This window comes from Sordaria macrospora, chromosome 3 (assembly GCF_033870435.1).
Source record: "Sordaria macrospora chromosome 3, complete sequence".
Classification (NCBI taxonomy): Eukaryota; Fungi; Ascomycota; class Sordariomycetes; order Sordariales; family Sordariaceae; genus Sordaria; species Sordaria macrospora.
Genome location: NC_089373.1, coordinates 414,498 through 439,633, shown reverse-complemented (window position 1 = coordinate 439,633; position 25,136 = coordinate 414,498). Strand labels below are relative to the sequence as shown.

The 25,136-nt window shown below is 51.8% G+C and overlaps 7 protein-coding genes and 2 non-coding genes across 9 annotated transcripts; 3 read left to right on the top strand and 6 right to left on the bottom strand.

Annotated features, from left to right (window-relative positions):
* Positions 1-3,327: 3,327 nt before the first annotated feature.
* SMAC4_13436 (uncharacterized protein) lies at positions 3,328-5,787 on the bottom strand (the record flags this gene model as incomplete). The annotated part of the gene is made up of 1 exon (XM_066091411.1): positions 3,328-5,787. One exon carries the CDS (start codon positions 5,785-5,787, stop codon positions 3,328-3,330), a length of 2,460 nt encoding a protein of 819 aa, XP_065946373.1.
* Positions 5,788-6,941: 1,154 nt separating this feature from the next.
* SMAC4_13435 (uncharacterized protein) lies at positions 6,942-8,060 on the bottom strand (the record flags this gene model as incomplete). Its single annotated transcript, XM_066091410.1, has 1 exon — positions 6,942-8,060. One exon carries the CDS (start codon positions 8,058-8,060, stop codon positions 6,942-6,944), a length of 1,119 nt encoding a protein of 372 aa, XP_065946372.1.
* Positions 8,061-9,799: 1,739 nt separating this feature from the next.
* SMAC4_09138 (uncharacterized protein) lies at positions 9,800-12,311 on the bottom strand. The gene is made up of 2 exons (XM_003343961.2): positions 11,411-12,311; positions 9,800-11,249 (listed from the first exon to the last, which is right to left on the bottom strand). The coding sequence occupies exons 1-2, from the start codon at positions 11,551-11,553 to the stop codon at positions 10,385-10,387; spliced, it is 1,008 nt and encodes a 335-aa protein (XP_003344009.2). The 5' UTR covers positions 11,554-12,311; the 3' UTR covers positions 9,800-10,384.
* A 3,435-nt stretch (positions 12,312-15,746) lies between these two features.
* SMAC4_09137 (uncharacterized protein) lies at positions 15,747-17,956 on the top strand. Its single transcript, XM_003343960.3, has 3 exons — positions 15,747-16,872; positions 17,050-17,134; positions 17,199-17,956. The coding sequence occupies exons 1-3, from the start codon at positions 16,317-16,319 to the stop codon at positions 17,509-17,511; spliced, it is 954 nt and encodes a 317-aa protein (XP_003344008.2). The 5' UTR covers positions 15,747-16,316; the 3' UTR covers positions 17,512-17,956.
* Positions 17,957-18,261: 305 nt separating this feature from the next.
* Positions 18,262-19,907, bottom strand: SMAC4_09136 (uncharacterized protein). Its single transcript, XM_066090898.1, has 3 exons — positions 19,205-19,907; positions 19,081-19,117; positions 18,262-19,011 (listed from the first exon to the last, which is right to left on the bottom strand). Exons 1-3 carry the CDS (start codon positions 19,643-19,645, stop codon positions 18,449-18,451), a joined length of 1,041 nt encoding a protein of 346 aa, XP_065946371.1. The 5' UTR covers positions 19,646-19,907; the 3' UTR covers positions 18,262-18,448.
* A 732-nt stretch (positions 19,908-20,639) lies between these two features.
* On the top strand, positions 20,640-20,725 carry SMAC4_13434. Its single transcript is given in 2 exon segments — positions 20,640-20,676; positions 20,690-20,725. It is a non-coding gene; the product is annotated as a tRNA-Ala (tRNA).
* Positions 20,726-20,748: 23 nt separating this feature from the next.
* On the top strand, positions 20,749-20,833 carry SMAC4_13433. The gene is given in 2 exon segments: positions 20,749-20,785; positions 20,798-20,833. It is a non-coding gene; the product is annotated as a tRNA-Ala (tRNA).
* A 91-nt stretch (positions 20,834-20,924) lies between these two features.
* Positions 20,925-22,712, bottom strand: SMAC4_09135 (uncharacterized protein). The gene is made up of 2 exons (XM_003343958.2): positions 22,256-22,712; positions 20,925-22,118 (listed from the first exon to the last, which is right to left on the bottom strand). Exons 1-2 carry the CDS (start codon positions 22,312-22,314, stop codon positions 21,077-21,079), a joined length of 1,101 nt encoding a protein of 366 aa, XP_003344006.1. The 5' UTR covers positions 22,315-22,712; the 3' UTR covers positions 20,925-21,076.
* A 56-nt stretch (positions 22,713-22,768) lies between these two features.
* Positions 22,769-24,332, bottom strand: SMAC4_09134 (90S preribosome/SSU processome component KRR1). The gene is made up of 3 exons (XM_003343957.2): positions 23,904-24,332; positions 23,494-23,843; positions 22,769-23,424 (listed from the first exon to the last, which is right to left on the bottom strand). Exons 1-3 carry the CDS (start codon positions 24,156-24,158, stop codon positions 23,058-23,060), a joined length of 972 nt encoding a protein of 323 aa, XP_003344005.1. The 5' UTR covers positions 24,159-24,332; the 3' UTR covers positions 22,769-23,057.
* Positions 24,333-25,136: the final 804 nt, after the last annotated feature.

Genomic DNA, 25,136 nt, shown 5'->3' with positions numbered 1-25,136 from the left:
GTGTCGCATGCGCATAGCGTTTTGTCGGCGTTCTTGTCGGCGCAGAAGACTACGATTGGGTTGTTGCCTAGCAGCGTGGGGTTCAGGGTCTTAAAGGGCCTGTTGGTCGTGTTTGAGCTCGTTGGTCAGGTCGTGGTTGAGCTGGGTTGGGTCGGGCATCCATCGGCGGAGTGCCAAGACCGATTTTTGCTCCAACCGCATCTTCCTCGTTAAGGACACTCGGGTTTTTGAAGCCGAAGACCTCACTTGAACAAAACAAAGGCTTTTGATTTCTAACCTTGGGTCATTGGACCCTCCCCATTATGCTTTCTATTCCCAACAGTTAACGTGGTCGCAAAAATATTAGCGAGTTCCCTCCAACTATCAGAAGTTGGCGATGGAGTGCAGCCTGAGCATGTCATCAGCTGAGTACTTAATATCTTGGGATATGATTGTCTACGCAGAAAGTGAAGTAATAAATCTACTCCAAAAGGGTGTCAGTTGATTTTTTTTCTCGCACTATCGCTATAGTTCTTGTCGTATCTGATGGAAAGGAGTGTATCAGCATTTAAGCGGCCGCAAATTGCTATCATCGTAAATGAAGGCCATGATCCGGCAGACACATTCAACGATGGCTAACACAAGACAATAGTAACTGAATAAGATGCAAGGTCAATGAGTACCATAATAGGTTTACACGTTGTTGTCTCAGGTGTATTTAACTCTGCGTCAGAAATCATCCGAACATCGATCTCGCAAATGTCATTGCCCGGAGACCTTCCGGGCCGGCACCGGACACTCCTACTTTCCTGCTCCTCCCTATCTGACTGCCCATTGATTTCAAACTTACCCGACAGCTGGGCTCTGAAAGTTGTTGACGCGTTTGGTTTCGCACAATAGTTCCCGTCGTTTTTCAATTGTTGCCTGCTTGCGTGCCCTGTATCTCTTCTCCGTGCGTTTAGTTTGCCTTTTCTGCTTCTTTCCCTTGTCCTCGTCTGTCACACGGACATTCGACAATACCACTAATCTCCCCAAGAGCCGCACGGCTGAACCCCAAGCCTTGCCACACGGCTGGATGTCTCAAGCAACTATGCTACACTCACCTTCGGGAAGTCTGTTCCTCCAACGGCACGACTTACCCGGAATCCCCTCAGTACCCTTAGCGCCTTCGGCGTATTCCAGCCAACGACACAACTGCCGCCTGCACTGCCTCCACGCTAGGCCGCGCTAGCCAGGCCATGAAGGAAGAACACTGAAGGAAGCTATTTAGGAAGACCCACATGTAGGCACAATAGTGCACACTAGATAGATGCATTGTGGCTTTGCGGCCAGATTAGGCCGATAGGGAGATGTACGTACCTATTAGAAGGAAGGAAGGCTTTGGCATAAGAAGGCCAGGAAGTCCAGCCTGGATGAAAGGCTTGAGAGGATTCAACAAGGCCTTCGGGACCAAAGTAGTTTATCAGCGGAATTGAACTACTGTTCCAAGCCCAGAACACTGCCCTTGTCACATCGTCGCAATCCACGTCTGCCAGAATAAACGCGCTTTTGATAAACCGAAACTTACGAACGATAACTTCATCGCCTCGCGGCTCTTTACGCTCGCAACAAACAGTAATCTCACCGACGAATTTCCTCTCTCTCTTCAAGAACAAAAGCAAGCGCAGCCTTCACGCGTCAATCACCATAGCAAACCCTCTTTCCTTTCGCCGTCGTCATTTTCATCTTTCACCCCTCGCGCGTCTTTGCTCTTATCCTCCTCCAAAATATTTTACTTTACTAACTACTACCTCGCCTGCCTTCTCCCTACCTTCTTTACCCCGGCCGGCCTAACCTACCCTTGGAATGGCAAATTTGTCGCCGCTATCCCCCATTCGCACTTCTCGGTCGAGTATAACGTCCGTAGTTTTGATACTACCGGTACGAGGTTCGACCTGTTCGTCCGCCTCCGGGACCGTTTGGGCCTAGAGGTCCGCGCTGTGCCCTGGCGGCTCCAGGAGCCGGTCAATTACGCCGCGAAACTACCGCGAGGTCTTTACGGTCATTGAGGTCGTTGAGTTTAGTAGGCTTAAGAGGGGCCATAGAAAGACGACGGGAATGTTCACCGTCCTGGACCGTTTTGCGCGACCGTGGGAGATGTAGGTAGGCACGAAGGGAAACACATTTACTTGTTTCGACAAGGTAAGTATGTTCTAGGTCTCTCTGGCAACTTAGCGCGACTATACAATTATTCTTTCGTAGAACAATTGACTTACTTTTCTTTTCGTTTTTCTTGCAGCCGCTTGCTCGAACCGACGGCGTTGTTTTGACGTGTGAGCACTTGCTGTGTGAGTCCGGCCTGTCTTCAATCCCTTGTATCTGTGACGAACCGTTACAAGCACAGGAGTATTATCGCTGGGATAGAACAATAGAGTAACAGTGTAGTAGCCAAAAGGTACTGGTAGATTGTGATAGCTATTGCTTGCTGAAGAACCGGTAACAAGAGGCCGGGGAAGGCCTTCTTTTATACCGGTCTTCATGGACCCGATATACTGGACCCGTGGACCCGGGCTTAGAACCCGGGACTTCGGGTCCTCCCTTCGGGTCCGATCTGATTGGTCGGCTAGTCTAGTCTCCATGATTGGATCGTAACACGATGCCCCTCTCTGTGGCTTTGTCCTCAACGCCACAATGTAACCTAAATAATAATACTTATCCGCTTCCGTTGCTTGGGTGCCAACGAGTTTTTGTTAGTCGCTACCTTATTGCCTGCCGTGCCCCAGTTCTCTCCCTTCCCGACCATCGTTCTTCTTTAACAATCCTGTGTCACCCTGTCCCTTTTGTTCCTGGTAAGTTCTCCATTAACAACCTTCATTATGAATCCTTCTCGTGTCTCTCGTCCTCGCAGGTCCGCTCAAAAGGGGGCTACCACTAAAGCTTTGGCAGTTTTGATTGAGAGCGCTGGCGAACCATCCGGAATGCCGTGCAGCAGCTGTCATCGTCATGGCCGTACATGTGTTGTTGATCCTTTGAAGTTGAACTCGTGTAGCGAGTGTGTTCGTCGCAAAACTTCTTGTGACGGCCAGGACGTTACTCGTCGTTGTGAGTGTTGTCTTCCAGCTCTTGCTTTCATTGTATTGATTGTTTCAGTGTATCAATCCATGAAGGATGCGAAGCGTCTTGAGGAGGAGGAAGATAAGTTGTTGCGTAGCTCGGTGGAAATTCAGTCTCGGTTGTTGCGTGTGCGGGAGCAGAAACGTCATCTTCAGAAACGTCAGAAGGAAATGTTTGATCGCGGGATGGCTGATTTGGCGGAGGAGCTTGGTGACAATAATCCTCTGGGTGTCGGCAACCCTCTGGGGGAGCCTGCTAATTCTTCCGACGACCCTGTCCCCGTCGATTTGACCGGGGAGGGGTTGGATTTTGACCAGTGGGCTCGGGAGAATGGGTTGGAGATGCCTGAATTCGGGGCGGCGGTTGTGGCCGGTCAGGATTCTGGCGATGCCAATCCTCAATCTCTTTCTTAAAGTTGCGGAGGTATTCTGAGGGTTCCCATGTATTGCTTTCGTGTCCGTAACCTTCCCATTTGACAAGGTACTTGATATTACCGTCTTCGATCATGGAGTCCAATATGTCTTCTGCCATGAACTCGTCACCCTCGTTCCAGGTTTCGACCTTCTTGTCGAGTCTGGCGTTCTTGGGCGCTGGTTCCAGTAGTGAGATGTGGAAGGTAGGCCATTGTCGCATGCCTTTGGGTAGTTCAAGACGGTAGTTGCTAGTGCTGACTTTCTCGAGAACCTTGAAGGGTCCCAGTTTCTTGTAGTCAAGCTTGTCACTAGGTCGTTTTGTTTTGATATTACGACGAAGGAGGTAAACTTTGTCTCCCCTCTTGAAGATCGGCGCCGTCGATCTAGTGCGGTCGTAATATCTGCTCATTCTGTCGCGGACGAATGTGAGTTCGTCGCGCAGTGTTTCGTGCATTTCAATGAGCCTTTCTGCGCGGATGTGTGCTCTGGGCACGAGTGATTCTGAGTCCCATCCCCTACGGGAGCTCATTTCATAGCCGAAGTTGGCAAAGAAGGGTGTTACCTTCGTTGTCTCCGTCTTCGAGCTATTGTAGGACATTTGCGCTGTCGGAAGAAGTTCTGACCAGTTATCTTGTTCGTAGTTGACATATGCTCGCAGATATGCTTCCAAGACTTGGTTCATTCTTTCCGTCTGACCGTCGGTCCTTGCGTGGTACGCTGTTGACATCTTGTGTTTGACACCTAATTTGTTCATGAAGGCTTGCCAGAATCGTGATGAGAATAGTTTGTCTCGGTCAGTCACCAGTTCCTTTGGCCATCCGTGATTGGAGGTGATGTGTCGTATGAGGATGTGGCCAAGTTGTTCTGCGCCAGTGTCTTCTCTGAATGGTAGGAAGTAGGCGAACTTGGTAAAGCGGTCAACGACCACTAAGATGCTGTCGTATTCAATGCCGGTGGCTGGGTCTCTTGATACGGGCAGCTTTGTGATGAAATCCATAGTAACGCATTGCCAGGGTCCTTCGGAGACTGGCAGGGGTTCTAGCAGTCCATAGGGTTTGTGTCGGTTCGCTTTTGTCTTGTGACAAATCTCACATTCATGTAGGACTTCTGTGATGACGTCTTTCATGCCGGCGAATCCGAATGTCTCTTGTACCCTTGCGATTGTGTGTGCCATGCCAGCATGGCCGCCTTCTTCCGGAGACTCGTGGATGTCCTTTACGAGTTCTTTCTGAAGTGTTGGCGGGACCCATAGCTTTCCTTTGTGCAGCCATGGTTTGGATGATAGGTGCGTCCTGATTTCTTCGTCATCTACTTCGTGTTGTGCGTCTGTGATTCGTTGGATCCAGTCGTCAGGTTCTCCCTTTGAGATGTTGTAGACCTTAAGATCATCGTCGATGTCGTCTAGCTGTACCGGTTGATGTCGTAGCGACCCATCCTTGTTTGATTGGAATAGTGTAGCTGACATCGTGACTTCTTTGTTGAATTTGAGGTCCTCTCGTCGGCTTAGGGCGTCAGCCCTGGCGTTTTCGGAGCCTTTGCGGTAGTAGATGTTGAAGTTAAATTGGGACAGGAATTCTGACCATCGAGTCTGTCGTTGGTTGAGTTCCTTTGTCGAAGTGAAGTATGTCAAGTTCTTGTGATTGGAGTAGACCTTAACTGGTTCCTTGGTTCCGCTGAGCCACGGTCGCCATTCCTTGAAGGCCCACATGATGGACATGAGCTCTTTATCATGAATTGGGTAGTTGAGCTCTGGTCCTCGGAATGCCTTCGAGAAGAATGCGATTGGGTGAAGACGATTCTGACCATCTCGTTGTCCTAATTGTCCACCCATAGCCCAGTCGGAAGCGTCGGTTTCGACCTCGAATTCTTTATCAGGGTCTGGTAGCATGAGGATTGGGTCGTCCAGTATTATTTGCTTGAGCTTATTGAAGGCGTCATCGCATTCCTTGGTCCAGTTGAAGGCAGTGTCCTTCTTGGCCAGGTCATTTAATGGTTTAGCGATGCCTCCGAATCCCTTAATGAAGCGTCGGTAGAAGTTGACGAATCCCAGGAATCCTCGTACACCTGTGACGGTGGTTGGTTCTGGCCATTCAGCGATATCCTTGATCTTGGTTAGGTCCATGCGGATTTGACCCGGAGAGATGCGATAGCCCAGGAAGTCTACTTGTTCCTTGTGGAACTCGCTCTTCTTTGGGTTGACGGATAGTCCTGCCTTTTCGAGGGCAGCCAACACCTTGTGGACGTGTTTCCGATGTTGTTCTTCGTTTTCAGAGAACACGATGATATCGTCGATGTAGGCCATCACGAATTCTCCTGCAAACTGCTTGAGTACTGCGTCGATCTGCGCTTGGAACAATGCAGGTGCGTTCGTGAGACCTTACGGCATGATGCGATACTCGTAGTGTCCCAACGGGGTACGGAATGCCGTCTTGATTTCCTCGCCTTTCTTCATGCGAATCTGTGAGAAGGCTGAGGTTAGGTCGAACTTGGAAAATATGGTCGCTTTTCCGAGTCGATCTCTCATCTCTTGGATCAGCGGCAGTGGGTATCGATTCTTGATTGTGTCGCTGTTGAGATGTCGATAGTCGATGACGAGACGGAGTTCTCCATCTTTCTTAGGTACGAAAAGGATGGGGGAGCCCCAGGGAGATTGAGATTCCCTGATGTGGCCCAATTTGAGCCTCTCATCAATATACTCCTTGAGCGCCTTCATCTGTGCAGCGTTGAGCTGGTAGATCTTCTGGTATTTGGGTTTGGCGCCTTTTTTCAAGGGTATCTCATGATCCCATGGACCATGTGCTGGCAATGTGCATTCAGAAGACGACCGGAATATCTTATATCCTCGGTATTGCAGTGGGACGTCTTTGAGTCGCTCATCGGCAGTCTTGGGTGGTGGTTCAGGAGGTGGTCCCTCCTCGGGGTAATTGTTGATGAACATGACCATTCTTGATGGTTCTAATGGTGGCTTTGTCTCGTGTGACGAAGGATGCCAACCCTTTCTATCAGTGACTGAGACTTCTTTCTCCTCGATTGGGTTCTTGTCGACGGGGGGTTTGCGTTGTTTGATGGTCCCGTTGACCCAATCGATGTCCGGGTTATACTTTCTGAGCCAGGGTCTTCCCAAGATGGCATCGTGTTTGCCAATGGGTGTGATGTCGAAGACGATTTCTTGTTCGTCTCCGTTGATGGTGACTTTCAGAGGTACCGTTTCCCTTAGTACCTGTCCCTGCTCATAGCTCGGACTTTTTCCTTCGAATGTGTACACTCGGTAGGGTTTCTTCTTAAGTACCCATGGAATTTTCCAATCATTCACCGTCTGTGGTGTAATGAGGTTGATTGACGATCCTGAATCGATCATCGCCATTGCTTGTCCCTTGAATGGCTGTGTCCAAGCCATCTGGATTTCGTAAATCGAGTCCTCGTCTCGACTTACTTCGAGGATCTGGGGCGGTGCAGCTACTCGCGGTCCTCTCGCGAGGAGCTGACGCCATTTCCCTGTCTTCTGCGGCCACCACGGCGTTTCCTCTGGGACCCGGACTTTGACGGGGATCTACAGACCGTGCTGGTGCCTGAATATGATGCTGCTGCGGTTTCTTTTTCCTTCTGGGAACGTTGGAAATCCCTCTCTTCACGTAGTGCCTGACGTGCGTGCCACTGGCGTGCTTTATCTGCCATGTGAACTGCACAGTTGATTTTGCAGCACTCCTGATAGCGTGAATACGGGGATTCCATACATTCCCTGCTGTATCCGTCCTTGAGGGGAAGCTTTAGTAGCTTTCCTCCTCCTTCCCGGTTGCGCGATCGGCCAATGTCCCACATTCCGATAGAGTCTTTGTGATAGGTGCCTCGTACCGGGATGGGTACGCTGTTTTCCCATACTCGTTGAGGGAAGTGGTCCCGTTCCATTTTGTACGATAGATGCCAGGGGCATGCGTCGTAGAGGCAATGGATCCATGCGATTTTCTTGTGTGACGGGTGTCCTGGATGGACTTGAGGATGGTCACCTGCTTGGGGTGTCCAAGGGAGGTTACAAACGGTGTGGACGTTGGCTTCGTATGCTGAGACCCCAATGGTCTGCAGCATAGGCCTAGGTGGGTAGGTTTCGATGAAGGAGTCATCGTCGTTGATCGGACCAGCGTAGTACTCAGTGTTAAGTTGCCGGTCGTATTTTTCGTCCAAGTCGAAGGTCCTTTTCTTGCGTTCTTCTTGGGCGACCTTCTTCTTGAGTCCTTTGAGTGAAGACTGGATAAGAGAGATGAGTTCTTCGGGTCGTTTGGTTGACCTGACGAATGTATCCTCATATCGTTGACAGTCTTCCCGATGGAGTTGTCGGCGTGTGCGATTGTAGGCGAGTTGCTGGATCTTGAGTTCAGTGACTTTCGCCCGTTCAATGTCGACGAGCTGGTTGAGACGGTCCAATTCAGACTGGAGTTGTTCGTTGCGGTCCATTTGGTCGTCGGTATCCGTATCTGATTCTCTCATCGCATCGGACAAGTCTGTGTGGACTTCTGATTCGTTATGAACAATGGTGGCGAGTGGCCATTCGTCGCGTTCGTCAATGTCTGACAATGGCATGCGCGGCGCAGGCGGCACGGAGTGGCTGCGTGACCGGTTGGGAAGCGGGGTGTGGTCGTGAGGTTGTTCGTTTTCTTTGTCGAAGTCGGCATGATAGGCATTGCTCCTTCGGATGTATTCCTCGATGTCGCTCTCGTAATCGCCTGGCTCGAGCTGGGTTTGTTCGTGAAGGACACGGTCGTAGTCTTCGTACTGATCGTATTCTTCCATAGTTATGTAATCGTCGGTAGGTTCATTTTCGAAGTCGATTACACAGATGGTACGGGGTGGCTCATCATTGGTAAGGGCGGCTAGAGCGTTAGCGAAATCGTGGTCGATCTCGATGTTATCGACCTCTTTGCCTTTACCCTTGCCCTTGCTGACGGAGTTGGTTGAGTGAGTGGGGACTGGCTTCCAGCCTCCTCCTTGACGGCGATTGTTGTTGCCTCCGCTGCGGCACTCCCGAGCAAAGTGTCCTGGCTTGTCGCACTCGAAGCACTTCTTATCCTTGCTAGGACCTCCTTTGCGGTCACGGTTATCGCGGTTGTCAACGGCGTCAACGTCCATGGGACCAGGGTGAGTGCCATACGCGGTGCTACGTGATCTGTTGTTGTAGCTGTTGCCTCCACGCTGGTACTTGTACCCTGTGTTAGCGGGTGCGCGAGGGCGACTGTCTCCAGCGCCTTTCTCTCTCTTTCGCTCGAAAAGGCGGTTATCGATGACGATGGCCTCGTTCATATATTCGTCGAGGCTCTTGGTCTTGCGGTCAATTTTGATGAGCTCGTCCTTGACGTCACTCTTCAAGCCGCGGTAAAACTGGTACTTGAGGCCTTCGTCGTTCCAGTCAACGCGGAAGGCGAGCTGTCTGAACTCGGCGGAATAGGATGCGGCTGACTTGGTCTGGCGGAGCTCGTTCAGTTTGGTCTCGGCCTGGCGAACCTTGTCGGCGAGTCCAAAGACCTGGTTGATGGAACTCTCGAAGTACTCGAAGTCGGTGAATGTCTTCTGGGTCTCGATGTGCATCTCGTTCCAGGGGTTGTTGAGGTAGTCCGCTTGATTGGGTTGGAACCACTCGAGGGCTTTGCCGGTGAGGAATGAGGAGGCGTACAAGACCTGCTGGACAGAGTCCACGGTGTTGGTAAAGCGAGGGTTGGCGCGGACCTGGGTGAGGAAGCCTTGGAGGTCCTCTTCCTTAGTGCCGTCGAACTTGGGCGGGGCGTTGAGCTTGATGGTGCTCTTGGAAACGACCGTGGCCGTGGGAGTGATGGCCTCGAGGTCGTTGATCTTGTTGCGGAGCATGTTGATGATGTTGCGCAGTTCGACGTCGCCGGTGTCTTTGGTTATGGCAGGGACGAGGGTAGCCCTGCGGGTGTGAGCTTCTTCTCTGGCGAGAAGCTCGGCGGCTTTGACTTCATCGCCATTATCGTCCACAATGCCGGTCATGGCGTCAGTGCCAGGGCCAGGGTCTCTGGCCGCGGTACCCGGGGTGCCAGCCCCAACGGGTCCTCCAGCCTGCTTGCCAGTCGGGATTCCGGACATGATGATGGTGAATGGTCAAAGAGTCTGAGGAAACTTGATAATTTTGAGGAAACTTCGGGTGCAGCAGCAAATCCCAGAATACTGGTGTGCAAATTGATGAGCAAGCAACGTGTGACGAACCGTTACAGGCACAGGAGTATTATCGCTGGGATAGAACAATAGAGTAACAGAGTAGTAGCCGAAAGGTACTGGTAGATTGTGATAGCTATTGCTTGCTGAAGAACCCCTATAACGAAGGCCGGGAGGCCTTCTTATATACTGGTCTTCAGCCCCGTCCCGTAGTCTCGTTAACTCGGGACTCGGGACCGTCCCGTGGACCCGTAAATCCGGGACACCGGGTCCTACCTAATTGATCAATCTATCTAGGTTCGTTGATTGGATCGTAACAGAGGGAGAGATTGTCGAGGTTGAGCCGGGACAGAAAGTCAAGTCTGAGCCTGTGATGATAAGTTTACTCTGAAACGCGAGGGACAAGAAGTGTCGCAGGACTTGGTTGTCTTTTCAGTGACAGAGGGCAGTGGTGGTTTTCGTCGGTCGTGTCTCTGGTGTAGAATGTAGAGATGGGGGATGGGTAGGTAACTAAAGTATTGCCGTCGGGTTGCAGCGGAACAAAGTAGATAAAAAGGGGTATCATGTGACGACTCGGGAGGCTTTTGTGTGTATGTACAATATTGTTCAAGACTGAATCGACTCTTTCCGACATCCCATCGTTAATATGTGCAGTGCACGATGGTAACCGGTATCAGTGTAACCCCAGGAAAAGGGGTACCTTCTCTCTCATGCAATCCCACCACCACTTCCTCCGCTCAACCCCTCAACAAGCCAAGCAGCGCACCAGCACCGAAAGCCGCTCCAATGGTCAAGAAGCTCGACGTCGACAGGAGCGAGATACCGCTGATACCATGCCCAGAAGTGCATCCGCCCGCCATCCTCGAACCGATGATCATCAAGAAACCACCCAAGCCCGCCGCAACAGGCGAGACCGCAACCTCAGTAACCTGGCCAAGAGCAGGATACGCAACCGTCAACAGCTTCGCACCAAGGACTGCGCCGCTGACAAACAACAAGTTGTTATACCTCTGCGGCAGCGTCTTTCCCTTGAAGATTCCCCAGAACCAATCCCCGACCTCCTCAAAGCTCGTCGAAGTGCCCACCAAGTTCTTCCTCAACAACAAACTCAACAGCTGCGCACCAGCAATGCACAACCCACCCATCCAAGGGGCAATCCTGGCCTCCGGCCCAACACTGGTCCAAAGCGCAGTGCTCACCACCACGCTCGCACAAATAGCCTCAAAAGCCACCAAAACGCTGGACTTGGGCACGCCCAAGTTCTCGTAAACAGTCTTGGTAACTTCCCTATCTTCGCCGCGAGCCTTGGCCTCAGCCTTGGCGGCGGCGTTACGGCGCGCGATCCAAGGACCGAGAAAGCCCGTGAAGACGATTCCGCCGAGGATACCGCCTTCTAAAGCGTAGAAACCGGAGCGCACGCCGGCGCCGAGTTGGGCGAGGACGGTACCGGGGCAGGCGCCCGAGAGCATCATGCCTGTGCCGAGAAGCAGGCCGCCGAGGAGGTTGCCGTCGTAGCGCGAGAAGAGGGAGAGGGTGGAGAAGGAGCGGGGGGAAGGGGGGAAGGTTGTGGGAGAAAGGGTTTGGAGGAGGTGGACTAGGGCTCTGTTTTTTGTGGAAGGGGGTTGTTAGTCGTTGCTTATGTGGAAGTGGAATGATGGCTTGGTGGATGTGAAGCTTGGGGGAAATTGGGGGAGTTTGGGAGTGGGAGAGGGTGAGGCGAACTGCGCGAACAAAAACTCAGACTCCGGGAAGAAAGAACTTACGCAGAGCTGGCGGCAGCAGTAAGGAATGCTTGCATCATATGCCAGTTCTCAAACTTGAGTTGAGAGACGATGACGGAGGGCTGATAAACGCCCGAAGCCGTGAGGGCCGCGCCGAAAGCGGCGCCTGTGACGAGTGTGTTCATGTTTGTGTGTTGTGTTGTGTGTTTTGTCGTTTGTGTCGGTATGTGACACTCGAATGTGTGTATGGGTATTAGTGTAAGATGGTTAGTTGGTCGATTAGAGATTCACAACCTCTTTTTCGTTGGATAAGGATATGGCGAAGCAACACTGATGAATGAGCTTGACCAGAAACGAAACTGGGAAGGGGAAAAAGAAGAGCCCAGGCGACAGATATTATTATACAGTCCTGCAAAGTGGAATGAAAGGGCTCCGTATCGGCGTCCACGTAGCGCCATGCTAACAATGGAGGCGGCAAGCGGGAATGCGATGATCAGAAGTTCCACCTCTTTTGCTTCGCCGGGATATGCTCGGCGATGAGGGCATTGCGGGCACCACGGGCGCTACGGGCACTAAAACAGGGTGTGGATCTCCATGGTCTGTGAGTGCCGGCAATCGTTTTGCGTTCGTTTTTTTTTGGTCTGGGAGGCGGTTTTCCAGCGAGGTTCAGATTGTTTTTTTGTTCGATTTCGCTGCGAACGAATCGCTGGGCCACCGGGCGGGTTCAAGCCCGAGATGGGTCACAAGGGGTTTTGTGACATTTGGGACCAAAATTAGGCGATTTGACCCAGCACCGAGATCCAGCTAGACCGATCGGAGACTTACCGAGCACTAACGCAGACCCGGCAGCTCGGATCGTTCACTCTGTTAGCGCCTGTTAGTCCCCGAATCCCGACATCCGCCCTGGCCCGCCATCCCGCTACAAATGTAAGGTCGCCGGCCGTGCTCATCCCTTGTCACCTCACTCTGGACTGGCGAACGAAAAGCTTGTCCGAACGTTAGCGAACAGAGAACATTTCTCATTGTCTTGGAACACATTCCTTGAAGCGTCCTTTGGTTCCAGCGTGGCTGGCTTGGTGTCTTGGATGAGCACTTGAACATCCAACGCCATTTTCCACAATGTCTTGGATATGTGATAGAAGCCATGGAGATGCATGTCCAACGTGATGTGGTGATGCCAAGGTAAGCACGGTTTTTTGCTTCTTCTTGTCGTGGTGTCTCCCTCTGACGCTTCGCACACCTCCTTGCGTCAAAATGTCATGACCTTGATCTGTCGTTGATACCGAAACCGGCAAAGTGTGGCATTGCATCACCCGCACCTTTCACGCAAAGGGAGACACTGGAGGTGACCATGGGCACGAGGGCTGGAGGGCCAAGATGCTGTATGTCTCTGACAGCAACGTGCTTCGCACGCGAGACGCACGTGTGAGTGGTTGATGGTGATGGTGATTAGAGGAGACTCAGCCAATTGCCGGCGTCCTGGATTTTGAGAGGTTGGGGCTGAGACATTGGAATATTGGTCACGAACAGAAGGGTGAGAGAACATTGGAATGAGGCATCAATGGAACCACGGTCACACTTGTGGGCAGCAATGCGCTGAGTGGTAATGGGCGGCAATGATGGGAATGGCAGCGGCAAGCGTGAAATCCGCTGAAAGAAACGCGATCATAATGGTGGTCGGCGATCTCGTTTGGAGGTTGTTGTGTTGTTGAAATTTGAAACAGGACCCCGGAACCCCGACGTTGTCCGCAGTCCGCAATGCCCGGGTCGGCGTCCCGGTGGAGCCCCTGGAATTAGATTCGCTGAGAAATCAAAAATCCCCGGGAAATGTTCTGGACGGCGACCCCACTTTTTCCCGCGTGTCACCTTTCAATCCCCGTTCGCCGCCCGCTATCTTTCGGGAACCTCCACAACACAACTAACGACACCTCCTCGGCTTTCTTTCCAGAGCATCGCCTAAAAACCCCTTGTCCCCGGACCAACCCCAATATCGAAACGAAGTGAGGACGACCCCAAACCCACAACGCAACCAACAACAACCACCATACATCGTCGTTCTCCTCACGGCTCTCTCTGTCGGGCTGCACAAGAAGCTAGAAGAACCGTGCCGGAACAGTGCATCGGCGGCGCAATCACAAATCAGCCGCATGGACCACCTACCACTCCCTACACTATTGAATCAAACCCCCTTCCCCTCGCTTATTGGATCGTTCGGTATTCCCATCAGCCCATTATGACCTACGTGGTATCTGGCCAACCCTGATATCTACATACATAACCCTGAGGTCGCCGGAGCCATGGGTCGATTTCTACGCAATTGCTCACCAACACTCACAATTCTCACGAATCGGTTGAGTGTTGGTACGTATCGGGGATCTCGTTTGTTTGTTGGTGTTTACATGTGAAATTCGGGGACCTCGTCGACCTCAAAATGGGTGAGACGAGTGACGACAAGATGTCGGGCACCTCGTAGGGCTACGGGCATCTTACACCGCCCGCAATTGGTGACGGCGACCTCATTTTGATGCTATTCGGGGATTTGAGTCGGTACGGAGGTACTTCGAATCCTCTTCGGGCACCTCGTCTGTGGCGACGGCGACCTGTCGGCAATCTACTTGACGCTATTCGGGGATCTGGAGAAGGTACGAAGGTACTCTTCGGGGACCCCAGGGGACCTCAAGCTTACACATGGTGTCGACGTCGGGGACCTCGAATCGACTACACAACTCCAATGGTTTGATTTCACGATGCTTTTGAACTGCCCATTCTGTCGTCATCAAAAGCTTCATGAGGGGTTGAGGGAGTCGTTGGTGGCGCTGTGGTGAGAGATGAGAGGCACTTGGCACTTACTCAGAGGTTTGTTAGTCAGTCGCGACGAAGTCATTCACAGGAGGACGACGAGGAGCTGGCAGTGGGTTTGACAAGCGAAGGCAAGTGTGGTGACTGACTAAGTTCCCTAGACGATGTTTGAGCTCGGGCGCCCTGATGTGATGGACCGGGCACCAACTGCTGACCATAGCTTTGACAGGTTTGACAGGTCCGGGGAAGATCTACGCGGTTGCCGTACGTCAAGGAGGTCCCCGGTTCGCCTACGAGAACCCCGGACAGACGCATTCGAGCCTGGAAGAGGGCATCCGCACCAGGCATCAAATGAGCGATTGCTTGCCGTGACTTTGGACAGCTCCGGGGAAATCTCATGGCATCAACCTATCACAGGAGGATTTTTGGTCGCCGATGAGGTCGGCCATCAGCATGAACGGATTTATACAACCTCACAGGGTGTATCCTCGCGGAGTGACAGTCGGGGTCCATGCTAAAACTGCTCCCCGTAGCTACCCCGGCCTTGACAGTGTTGTCGAGCCGTCAATACAAACCTTCCACGGCGACCTGTTCAATCGGTGTTATGGAACCGTTTATTTTCCGTTGTGGACATCCACGTGTTGACCCCGATGGGCCGCTAGTGGAAGCCGGGTTTCAGATGAACACCGGCAAAGTCTTTTACCTTATGCGGTCAATTATTGATATGGTACAGTCGGCGACCACTTTCTGTGCTTTCTCCTTCCTCTCTTGTCCTTACGAGCTTGCCCATCACAAAGGAGACCCCGATAAGTATCTTGAAATCCGGCCAAGCACGCTGGTAGTGTACATCCTCGCCGAATGGCACTTACGGCTCATATGGACTGGTCCCTACCGCCCCTGCCAGGACAGCCTGGACGGCGACCTGTTAGGCGAAGTGTCACGCAAGATGGCCGTTCCAATAGGCACCCACATGAATATCCAGTCTGTTATTCCTCCAGAGGACCCCCGAGTTCCAGATGTACACCGGCACGTCTACTGCAGGGTACTCTAGATCTGGTTATCCTGATCTACCCTACTGCCTTATGCCGCCAATCATAGACAAGGTCTTGGTCAGCGACCACTTTGGATACGTACTCTTACCATGTCTCTTGTACCTGCCTCCATTAAGAAAAGAGGTCCCCGACTCGGCGATGAGTTCGGCGTTCAATATAAGGTAACTATGTACACAGGAACGCCGACAACGTGCATCCTCGCCGAGTGTCTTGCTCTGTGTACTTGCGGTCGATGCCATGCTGGAGTGGTCCCCGGCACTACCCCGTATTGGACGGCATAGGCAGCGTGAACGGCGACCTCTTTTCAACGGGTTTCAGAAACGTTATTTCTGTTGTGGATTCACACGTGCTGACCCAGCCTGTCACAACTGTCAGTCTAACGGGGAAGTCTCAGATGAACACCGAATGATCCATGTCATGGCCGATCCCCTTATGCCGTCTATTTATTGGCATGGTACAGGTCGGCGACCACTTTGTTGACATCCCTTACAGCGTCGTCCAATCACCGATGAGACCCCTTGCTGACCAAGGGAGCCTCAGCCAAGGGGCATTGGGGATCAGCATAAGGATGCCATGCCCGACGTATTTAACGAGGTTCCCGCCGGAGCAACGGTCTTAGCCCGACTTCCGGAAAGGGGGATGGTCGAGTGGCCGACTACCGACGACCATGCCTTCCGCTTCCGAACCCGAGTTCCGGGCCGGACCGCCATGCATGGAGTCTATCTAGCGATTGTGCCTGGACACGAGTTCGGTGATCTCGGCTCAGTGGACACAAGGTGTTTGTCCGATCTAAGTTTGACATCACACTTGGGATGAACCTCGTCTCAACTTGTTTTGTTCTCGAGTTTGGCATGAACATCCCTCCTTGGAATGCCTTCTGTGCGAACAGATCACCCAGTCGGCGACCATTTCTCCGCTATGGATTCGCCGTCAACAGGCTGACGTCGACGACTGAGGTTGAAGGACGAGTAATGCCCGGAAACTGATCTTCACAGCAAGGTCACCACCGCTACCGAGTGCTATAAAACATATGCCAAAGTTCCTTTCGATGCACTCCACCATCATCGACGCTCCAACACCAAACACTAGATTCAACCATGACACCACCAACACCATTACCACCAGCCAACATGTCTTCATCTCCCACAGAACCCATCATCCACCACAACTTCGACCCCCAAACCTCAACATTCACCTACCTCGTCGCCTGCCCTTCCACCCTCCACGCCATCGTAATCGACTCCGTCCTCGACTTCGACCCCTCAACCTCTCGCATCTCCACCACAACCGCCGACTCCCTCCTCTCCCTCATCCGCTCCAAGAACTACACCATCGTCAAAATCCTCGAGACCCACGTGCACGCCGACCACCTTACTGCTTCCCGATATCTGCAAACTCAACTCACCACTTCTACCTCTAGCAACGACGGGGAGGAGGTAAATGGCGGAATAAAGCCCGAGATTTGCATCGGCAAAAGAATCGTTGAAGTTCAACAAGTGTTTGCGGACAAATATGGCATCCCGAGGGAGGAATGGGAGGGAGCGTTTGATAAAGTTTTTGAAGACGAGGAGGAGTTTAGTGTTGGAAACCTAAAAGGGACGGTGAAACATTTACCGGGACATACGCCTGATCATGTTGGGTATTTGGTTGGTTGTAAGTTTTTTTGCCTTCTCTTTTTTTTTTCCCCTTCCTTTCCTGCCTGCCTGCCTGCCTGCCTGTTTGCCTGCTTGGGGTTTGCGAAGCCGGGACTGGAACAGCACATTCAATCGCATGCCCTTTGTGTTGTTTCAACGTCCATGACTGGAAGTGCTGACGGGATTTACGAAACAGCAAACATCTTCTGCGGCGATTCCCTCTTTGATCCCGAAGTTGGGTCCGCACGATGTGACTTTCCAGGCGGTGATGCGCACGCATTGTAAGTTTCTTCATTCCCCTCTTTTTCTCTGTCATTTGCCAATCTAACAACCTTATCTTCCCAGATACAACTCAGTCCAAACCCTCTTCTCTCTCCCCGCCCACTATAAGGTCTACACAGGCCACGACTACCCCTCGGCCGACTCCCGCTCTCCCCAGCCCTACACCACAGTCGCCGACCAGAAGCGGCTGAACAAGCACCTGAAGGACGGCACGACAAAGGAGCAGTTCGTCAACTGGAGACAGGAGCGCGACTCCGGACTGGCGGAGCCGAAACTCTTGCACCAGGCGTTGCAGGTTAACGTGCGGGCGGGGCGGATGCCGAGGGATGGGATGCTGAAGGTGCCTTTGAAGATGCCGGGAGAGTGGAAACTGTGAGACGCTGAAGCTCTTTGGTTTATTGCCCGCACTTCTGCGGCGTCACGGGAATGAGATCAAATTTGAGGGAGGCGGAAGTGCTTATTGCATCAGTTAACTTCCCCACACGTACCAAAAACTTTCAGGTATGCACCACTCTAAGCTAAATACACCGTTACACAACGCCAACGCCTCATTTTGAATGAAAGAAATTATAAATCCGCATCTTAAACCCGAGGCCTATATAGCGCATATTTGGTTTTCTTTTCAAAATGTTAATTTGGGAAGATGTAACGACTCACCCCCCGACGTCGCTATATTCACTTCTGTCAAATTCTTCCTCAATCAAAACCCCTTTTTTATCCAAAATGAAAGGTATAGGGAGACTCTGTACTTCCAAAAGCCTAGGGGTCCAAGTTAATAGCCTTGAAATCATAATGCAGCGTTTACTTGTTACGATCCAATAAGGGATCGCCTATGTAAGCAGTTAGATAGACCAATCAGAGCCGCGCCGGGCGCCGGCGCCGTAGACTAACGGCGCAACGGCGCATACTGAAGGACCAGTAAATAAGGAAGGAAGGCCTCCCAGGCCTTCTGAATACTGGGCTCTTCAGCAAGCAATAGCTATCACAATCTACCAGTACCTTTCGGCTACTACTCTGTTACTCTATGGTTCTATCCCAGCCATAATACTCCTGTGCTTGTAACGGTTCGTCACATTACTGTAGACGTTGGGTCGAAAATTTGGTGCGTACCTCTAAGTTTTTGGTGCGGGTGGGGAAGTTAACTCTATTGCATACCGGCGACGGCGTGCCTGGGGAGGTTTGCCGTCTTCGATCAGAAGCTGTTTACGCTAGTCAAGCGGTGACAGGAAATGAAAATGCCCAAAGACCAAAAGCCAATCCCATATCGATGATCGCTATCCCTATCCCTTTTCGCTGTTGTTGATGTTCCCAAACTATTCAATCAGTGTCCCACTACCTCTGTACATAATATTTCCCATCCTCCTGTACTTGATCCTTCCCAGTTTCGACTCGAGAGGCTCTTCCTTCATCTGCTCTTCGCATGACTGGTAGTCCCCTGACAGTGGCGGTGCACGCGAGCGTGTCCATGCCTCCCACTCCAGTTTATCTCTACACACGGCGCAATTCCTCGACTTAGGTCTAGGATGATGCAAAAGCACGATGTTGGACTTGATTGTAGGCATATCCTTTTGACAGCCGCTGGTGTGGACCAAGTTCCCACACCCATGGCAGGGCCGGGCGGAATGGCCGTAACATATGGACCGGAAGCAGTTGAGGCAGACCAGCAGTTCGTCTTCTTGGAGGAAATAGTAGATTGCTTCGACGCCGTCGTGTGGGATCCGATCTAGTACTTTGCGCCAGTCTTCGTTCGGAGATTTGGCGTTCTTGAGGGCCTGAGCTGGGTAAGAATGGGCGAAGACATCATGGTATTCCTGTAGATTGAAGGCATCGCGGAATGGAAGTTCTGGAGGACAGTTGAGAATGAAGCGTAAGACATCTGTACATCAAGACGTGTGAGTGCCAAGTTCTCGCACCAGACGGGGATTTCAGCCGGGGAAAGGCTCACAAAGAATATGTTTGCAGTATCCATGCATACGCTCGCCCTAGATATGGTTGGTTGACACTTCCGGTCAGAAGGCCTGTCACGGTTATCTAGGTAGGTAGTGAGGCAGGGAGATGGAAAGACATACCGAGAAATACTTGCAGAGGCAGTTACAGCCCTTCGGTCCAACACGCACCAGGTTTTCCTGTTTAGCTTGACGATGCTTGAGGTGGAAAATCGTGGTCAAGTTTAACGGATCGTGATCCCGATCACGTCTTTTTGGGTATCTTCCTGCCCTTACGAGATTGTAGCGGGATTTTTCTGCCTCGCTCAGGAACTCATTGTAAACCTTCTCGTCTTGCATATCGTGCACCGCACACGAACCCGCATCCCGGTTCGGCAGACCGTAGTGTTCCATCAAGCTGTTCAGGCACCCGACACCATCCATGGAGAAACCTTCATCATCGTCAACGCGAATACCGAGCTCCTCACATGCAATCCTCAGGCCGTCTTCGGTCTCGAACGGCCAGTGTTCAATGTCATCCAGAGGACGCCAACCTGGTGGGAACGAGCGCTCCTTGAACGGCATGACTGATTGTGTTCGCGTTGGGAACGGTACGATGTGTGAGAATAGCTGCTGGCTGGAGGACTCAAGGGATGATATAAGTCGGGATGTTGATGTTGGCGTCAAGAATGTTGGGAGAACGTGGTCGAGAGGAACGACTGGTTTTCGGGTAGCAAGGAAAATGTGAACAACTTTGCAGATGTTGGAGTGGTAGACCAAGAAATCGTGGAGAAGACAGCAAATGATGAGATCAGATGGAAGAAGACAGATGGTGAAAGCCGGTCATGATCAAGGAGAGTTCCATTCCTATTGAAAACCAAAGCCCGCTGCGTCATACTTGCCATGTTCCTCAATCGACAACATAAATACCAGTGCCTGGAAGGTTCGCACCAGCATCACAGGGGCACGGAATACATTGCATAGATACCCTCCTCTTCTTGCTTGACCACCATCCTTGCGGCTGGCCGGTAACGCACCTTCCCAGGACAAATACGAAGAAGAAGGGTGTCATCAAAATTGACCTCAGCTTGTTAAGGTCCCTGCCGAACCAGCCCAGGACGGGCACCTTCCCCTTCCACAAACATCAAATCTTGCATCCTCTCTCACCTTCAACCCCGCAAAGTGGCAAGGCTGCCCCAAAGACCAATCTCAAAAACACCGCAGTGCAGTGACCATCTGTCCCAACCCTTCTCGGGAACAAACCGATGCAAGCCTCCTCACCAACACAACCTGCAACCACCAGCTGCGCTTCCTGGACACTCACAATTTTCTCAATTATCAACTTTCCAAAATGCATCAAACTTGCCATTTCCACAATTCCACCTATTTCACCATCCAGTACACGTGCTTCCTCATTTTCATTCACTCACAATAACTCCAAACCCCATCCTCAAAAACCCCTCTCCAATATCTCCCGTCTCCATCCATGCATCCCACAACCACACCCCAACCCCAACATCTTCCCCATTTGCGCTCATAAGGCCTCAACCTGGCGCCGATTTCCAACAAAGATCAATACGGGCGTGTGGCTCAGTTGGTAGAGCGTTCGCTTAGCATACCTTACGGATATGCGAAAGGTCCTGGGTTCGATTCCCAGCTCGTCCACTTCTCATCTCCATTTCTCCTTAGGGCGTGTGGCTCAGTTGGTAGAGCGTTCGCTTAGCATGTTTCCGAGCATGCGAAAGGTCCTGGGTTCGATTCCCAGCTCGTCCAAAAGAAGCAGGCAGCTGTGGTGGTAAGATGGGATTCTCTTTTTGGCTTTTTCGATGTTAATCTCTTTTTGCTATGTTGCAGAGGATACCGTTCGGGAGTTCTCTTTTTGAACCACGGGTATCAAAATTGGATGGAAGATATCGCTCTCTTGGTATTCATTGCTCTACTGAGACTATCATCAGCTCTGGTCTACAGCAACACCACCTCCCATCATTTCTCCCCTTTCTCAAATGCAGACAGAGTTCACAACTTACTCTCCTTCCCCTCCTCCTTCCCATCAATCAAAACGACCAGCTTCCCAAACTGTCTCCCCTCTTTCATCTCTTCAAACAATTCATCAATCCCCTTCAAATTATCCAACCCCTTCACCACCTTACTAACCACCGGTCTGATCCCCTTCTCCCTTACAAACCTCACCATCTCCTCAAACTCCTTCCTGCTCCCCATCGTGCTCCCCTTCAACTCCACATTCTTCAGCACAGCCTGCATCAACCAATCCATCTTCGGGCTAACCGTCATTCCATAACTCGAAATGATCCCTCCGCTCTTCAACAGCTTGACGCTCCTAGCCACGACATCCCCACCGGCACCATCCACCACCGCATCCAAGAACGGCCTATCCTTCGGCAGCTGTTTCAAAAGCTGTTTATCCCAGTCCTTCTCCTTATAAATGACTCCCCCCCGCGCACCCATCTTCTTCGCCTTTTCAATTTTCTCGGCATTACCGGACGTAACAAAAACGTTACACCCCAAGGCAACAGCAAACTGCAACACCTGAAGCGCCACACCACCGCCGATCCCCGTCACCAAGATATTCTGCCCGGCTTTGGCCTGCGCCTTACTAACCAGCGCTCGCCACCCGGTCAATCCAACCAAAGGCAGTGCCGCGCCCTCAGCAGCGCTAAGGTGTTCCGGCGCCAGCACGGCCTCCGCTTCCGGCACCACAGTGTATTCTTGCGCTGTGCCAGCGGGAGTCAGCTGCGCAGAGCCGATTACCGTCCATGGCTGGTTCGGGTCGTCGGGCCCATCAGGGGACGATATCCAGCCGCGCGAGGGGGTGATAAGCACCGGTTTTCCGATCAGTTGGGCGGAAGCGGAGGAGACGGCAGGGCCGGCGGCTTCGACGACGCCATAGCCGTCGGCGAGAAAGGGGTGCTCGAAGGAGATGCCCGGGTACAAGTGTTGGCGGATGAAGAGGTCGCGGTGGTTGAGGGCGCAAGAGCGCAGGCGGACGAGGAGTTCGCCGGGCCCGGGAGTGGGCTTGGGGATGGTGTTTAGTTGGAGGCTGTGGAAGGGGTGTGGTTAGTGATATGTTGATGATGTGATAAGACAAAGTTTTGGGGGTATAAGGAGAAAGGGAGAAAGGGAGAAAGAAAGGAAGGTAAGATGAACATGAGGGGAAGGAGACAACAAAAAACTTACGGGTAGTAAACCTGGCCGGGTTTACCGTCGATTTTCTTGACGGTTAATTGGAGAGGCATCTTGGCGTAGTTGTCCAATTCAATGAATGAATGAATGTCGAGGATCAACAAGTGAAAGAGTGAGATAATCAAACGGACATAAGAAATATTAAATGAATCGTAACACCACAGACATTATTAATCGACGGACCCTAGGAAGCGGCTAACCGGGCGTTGTCACTTTGTCATTCATCATTGAGCCTCCCCGGCCCTGACATCGTCGCCCCCACTTTCCCCCGCATTCGTTGCCGGACCCAACCCGATGATGCAACTGCCTCGGCCCGCGTGTGATGGCACCCCTTGTTCGAATCCGCCGGGGTGGAGCAGCCAAAGTTGTGGTTGCGGATCTGCTCCGCATCGGGCTTATCGCCGATCGTTCAAAGTGTCAACCGGGTTTGTGAATTGTTGGGGACTTTGGAAACTTGACTTTGAGGGTTCGAATTATCCACAAATTTCAAGAGCCGACAACATTTCTCGACCAAGACATGAGTTTCCACTGGCAGGTGTTTTCCGACAACTGTCCTGGACAGAGAAAATCGAATAACGAAATGACAATCGCTAGGCAGGTGCTTTTCGATAACCAGAATTTGACAAATGCTTTGTGTGAATTAGCAACCAGATGATTACCCTTGGATCCCGAAGAAGCAGGGAAAATCCGAAAATCGTCTGCTGAAGTATGGGTATCATGGGATTCCAGGATCCTTTCTCTTTCTCATCTTCTCCACCTCCATCCCCGGTTCTTTTTAATCGCTTCCACCACCAGCTCATTCGCTGCTCTTCTCCGTCTTCCTCTTCTTCACCTTCTTGTCCCCCGCCTCCTCGGGCGGCACGTACTCCTTCTCCCTCTCGCGCTTCTTCTCCTCCTTCTTCGCCTTGGCCTTCTCGGCGCGCTCCTGTTCGGCGACGCGCTGCTTGGCCTCCTTGCCGAGGAAGTACTCGCCGGACTCGATCTGGAGATCCACCTTGCTCTTCTCGGGTGCGGGCGGGAAGGGTGTGTAGTTCTTCTTGGCCTTGTCGCTGACGACGTGGGGGACGCGACGCTTGGAGAGCGTGCGCTTCTTGAAGTTGGGGAGGTAGCGGGACCAGTCTTCGTGGGCGAGGGCGGGATCCTTTGCGAGTTCGCGCTTGATCCTATTTGAGACGTTTGTTAGTACGTGTTGGCTGTCGCAAGTGGGTATGGTATGCAGGCGCAAAACTTACATCAACTCCTTAATCATGTAAATAGGGTGAACGTTGTTCATGGTGTCCTCGACAACCCTCCTGACCTCCTTGAGACCCTTGAAAGGACCCATTACCGACACTGTGTTGCCGTGTACGAGAATGTATGTTTGTGTGAGAAGCTCGAGAGCTTTGAGTGTTGTGCCGTTCTGTCCGAGAATTCTTTGGCGTCTCTTGACGAATCGCTCCTTGTTCCGTACCATGCTGCGGATCTTGATGATGTCGCAGGCCATGCCGTCTTCGAGAATCTTGATCGCTTGGGGGGCTGGTACTGAACGGGCCAGCAACTTGATGAGATCGCGGGCGTTGAGGATGGCTGCGGGGTCGAATGTCTGGTGACATGAAGTTAGCAAAACGACCAGAGGCAAACGAGCGCATCATCATCACTGTACCTTTCTTGTTGTCTTTACTGTCATGGAACCCTCCACCAAATCGAGAACTGCGGTGATGCCTTGCTTGTCGAGGGCCTTGGTGATGAGAGGCCACGAGTCTCGTAGGTAACGCTCTCGGTACTTGGGGAAAAGGGTCATGAAAGAAGACTCCTCGAGGAAGGGGCCGGATGATTCATCCTTGGTGAAGGGGTCGACCTTCCACTTGTCGATATCGTCGGTATCCCACGGCTTGTCCTTGTTGTGTATGGACGGCATTTTGGGCGTTAAATGTGTCTTTTTCGGTCTTCTAGGATTGTCGATGTTCTGGAATAGTTCGAGGTTTCAGTCGATTGTGCAGCGACAGTTCACAATGTCGAGGCGAGTGCAGTTTGGTGGTGGTTGGATTTGATGGGTGGTTTGATGAATGGAATGGATGGCAAACATGGCCAGCCAGAATGGAATCGCGCTGCATGGATGGAAATTTTTGGAACGCAAGCCTGCCGCAGCTGGCAAGAGTGGGGCCCAGGGCTTCTTGCAGGTTGAGTTTCGGCTGCAGAAGCGCGACAGGATCAGCGGCCAGTTGGCAAATGCAGGGGCAGCTCCTTATCAGATAACGTTGTCTTGGTAACTTCACTTGCAAGTTGCGACTTTGAGGAAACTAGACTTTCCAGTTGGGTTAGACGACGATATCAAGGTTCAAAGAGCAAGACAGAAAACTGAGGAAAAAGATGAGACGGAAATTTTATTCTGCTAAGAGCATTCTTCCATTAACCAATCTGCGACTGCAACAAGCTCATGTTTTTTGCCATTTGCTTCTTTCAACTTTTTGTTGATGTTATCTTATCCGTACGCTATCTTATCATGACAGGGGACTGCAGTGCACTTCCCGTCTTCAAGCGCAATCCCCAGCACTCGCCAACAACACCACAGAAATCACATGTGTTAATGAAAAGTCTTGATAGAGGTAGGTATCGATAACTGGCGTCAAAAGCTTTTCGATATCATTGGGGCACAAGAAGACCTTCAGATCCCCAGCAAGACCATTGCGAAGACAGGGGTACAATAAACATCACCAGGAAATTGAAATTCATAGTACATGAGCTGAGGTAGTGGTGAAGAACCGAACACCGGGGCAAAGCTGAAGAAACGAACTCAATCCCGCCTTGATAAACATTGTAGTAAGGCTGGAGAGGCAACCACCAGATACAAACTGTAGAACCAGGAAATCATCGCACATTTGAAGAGTTATTGTCC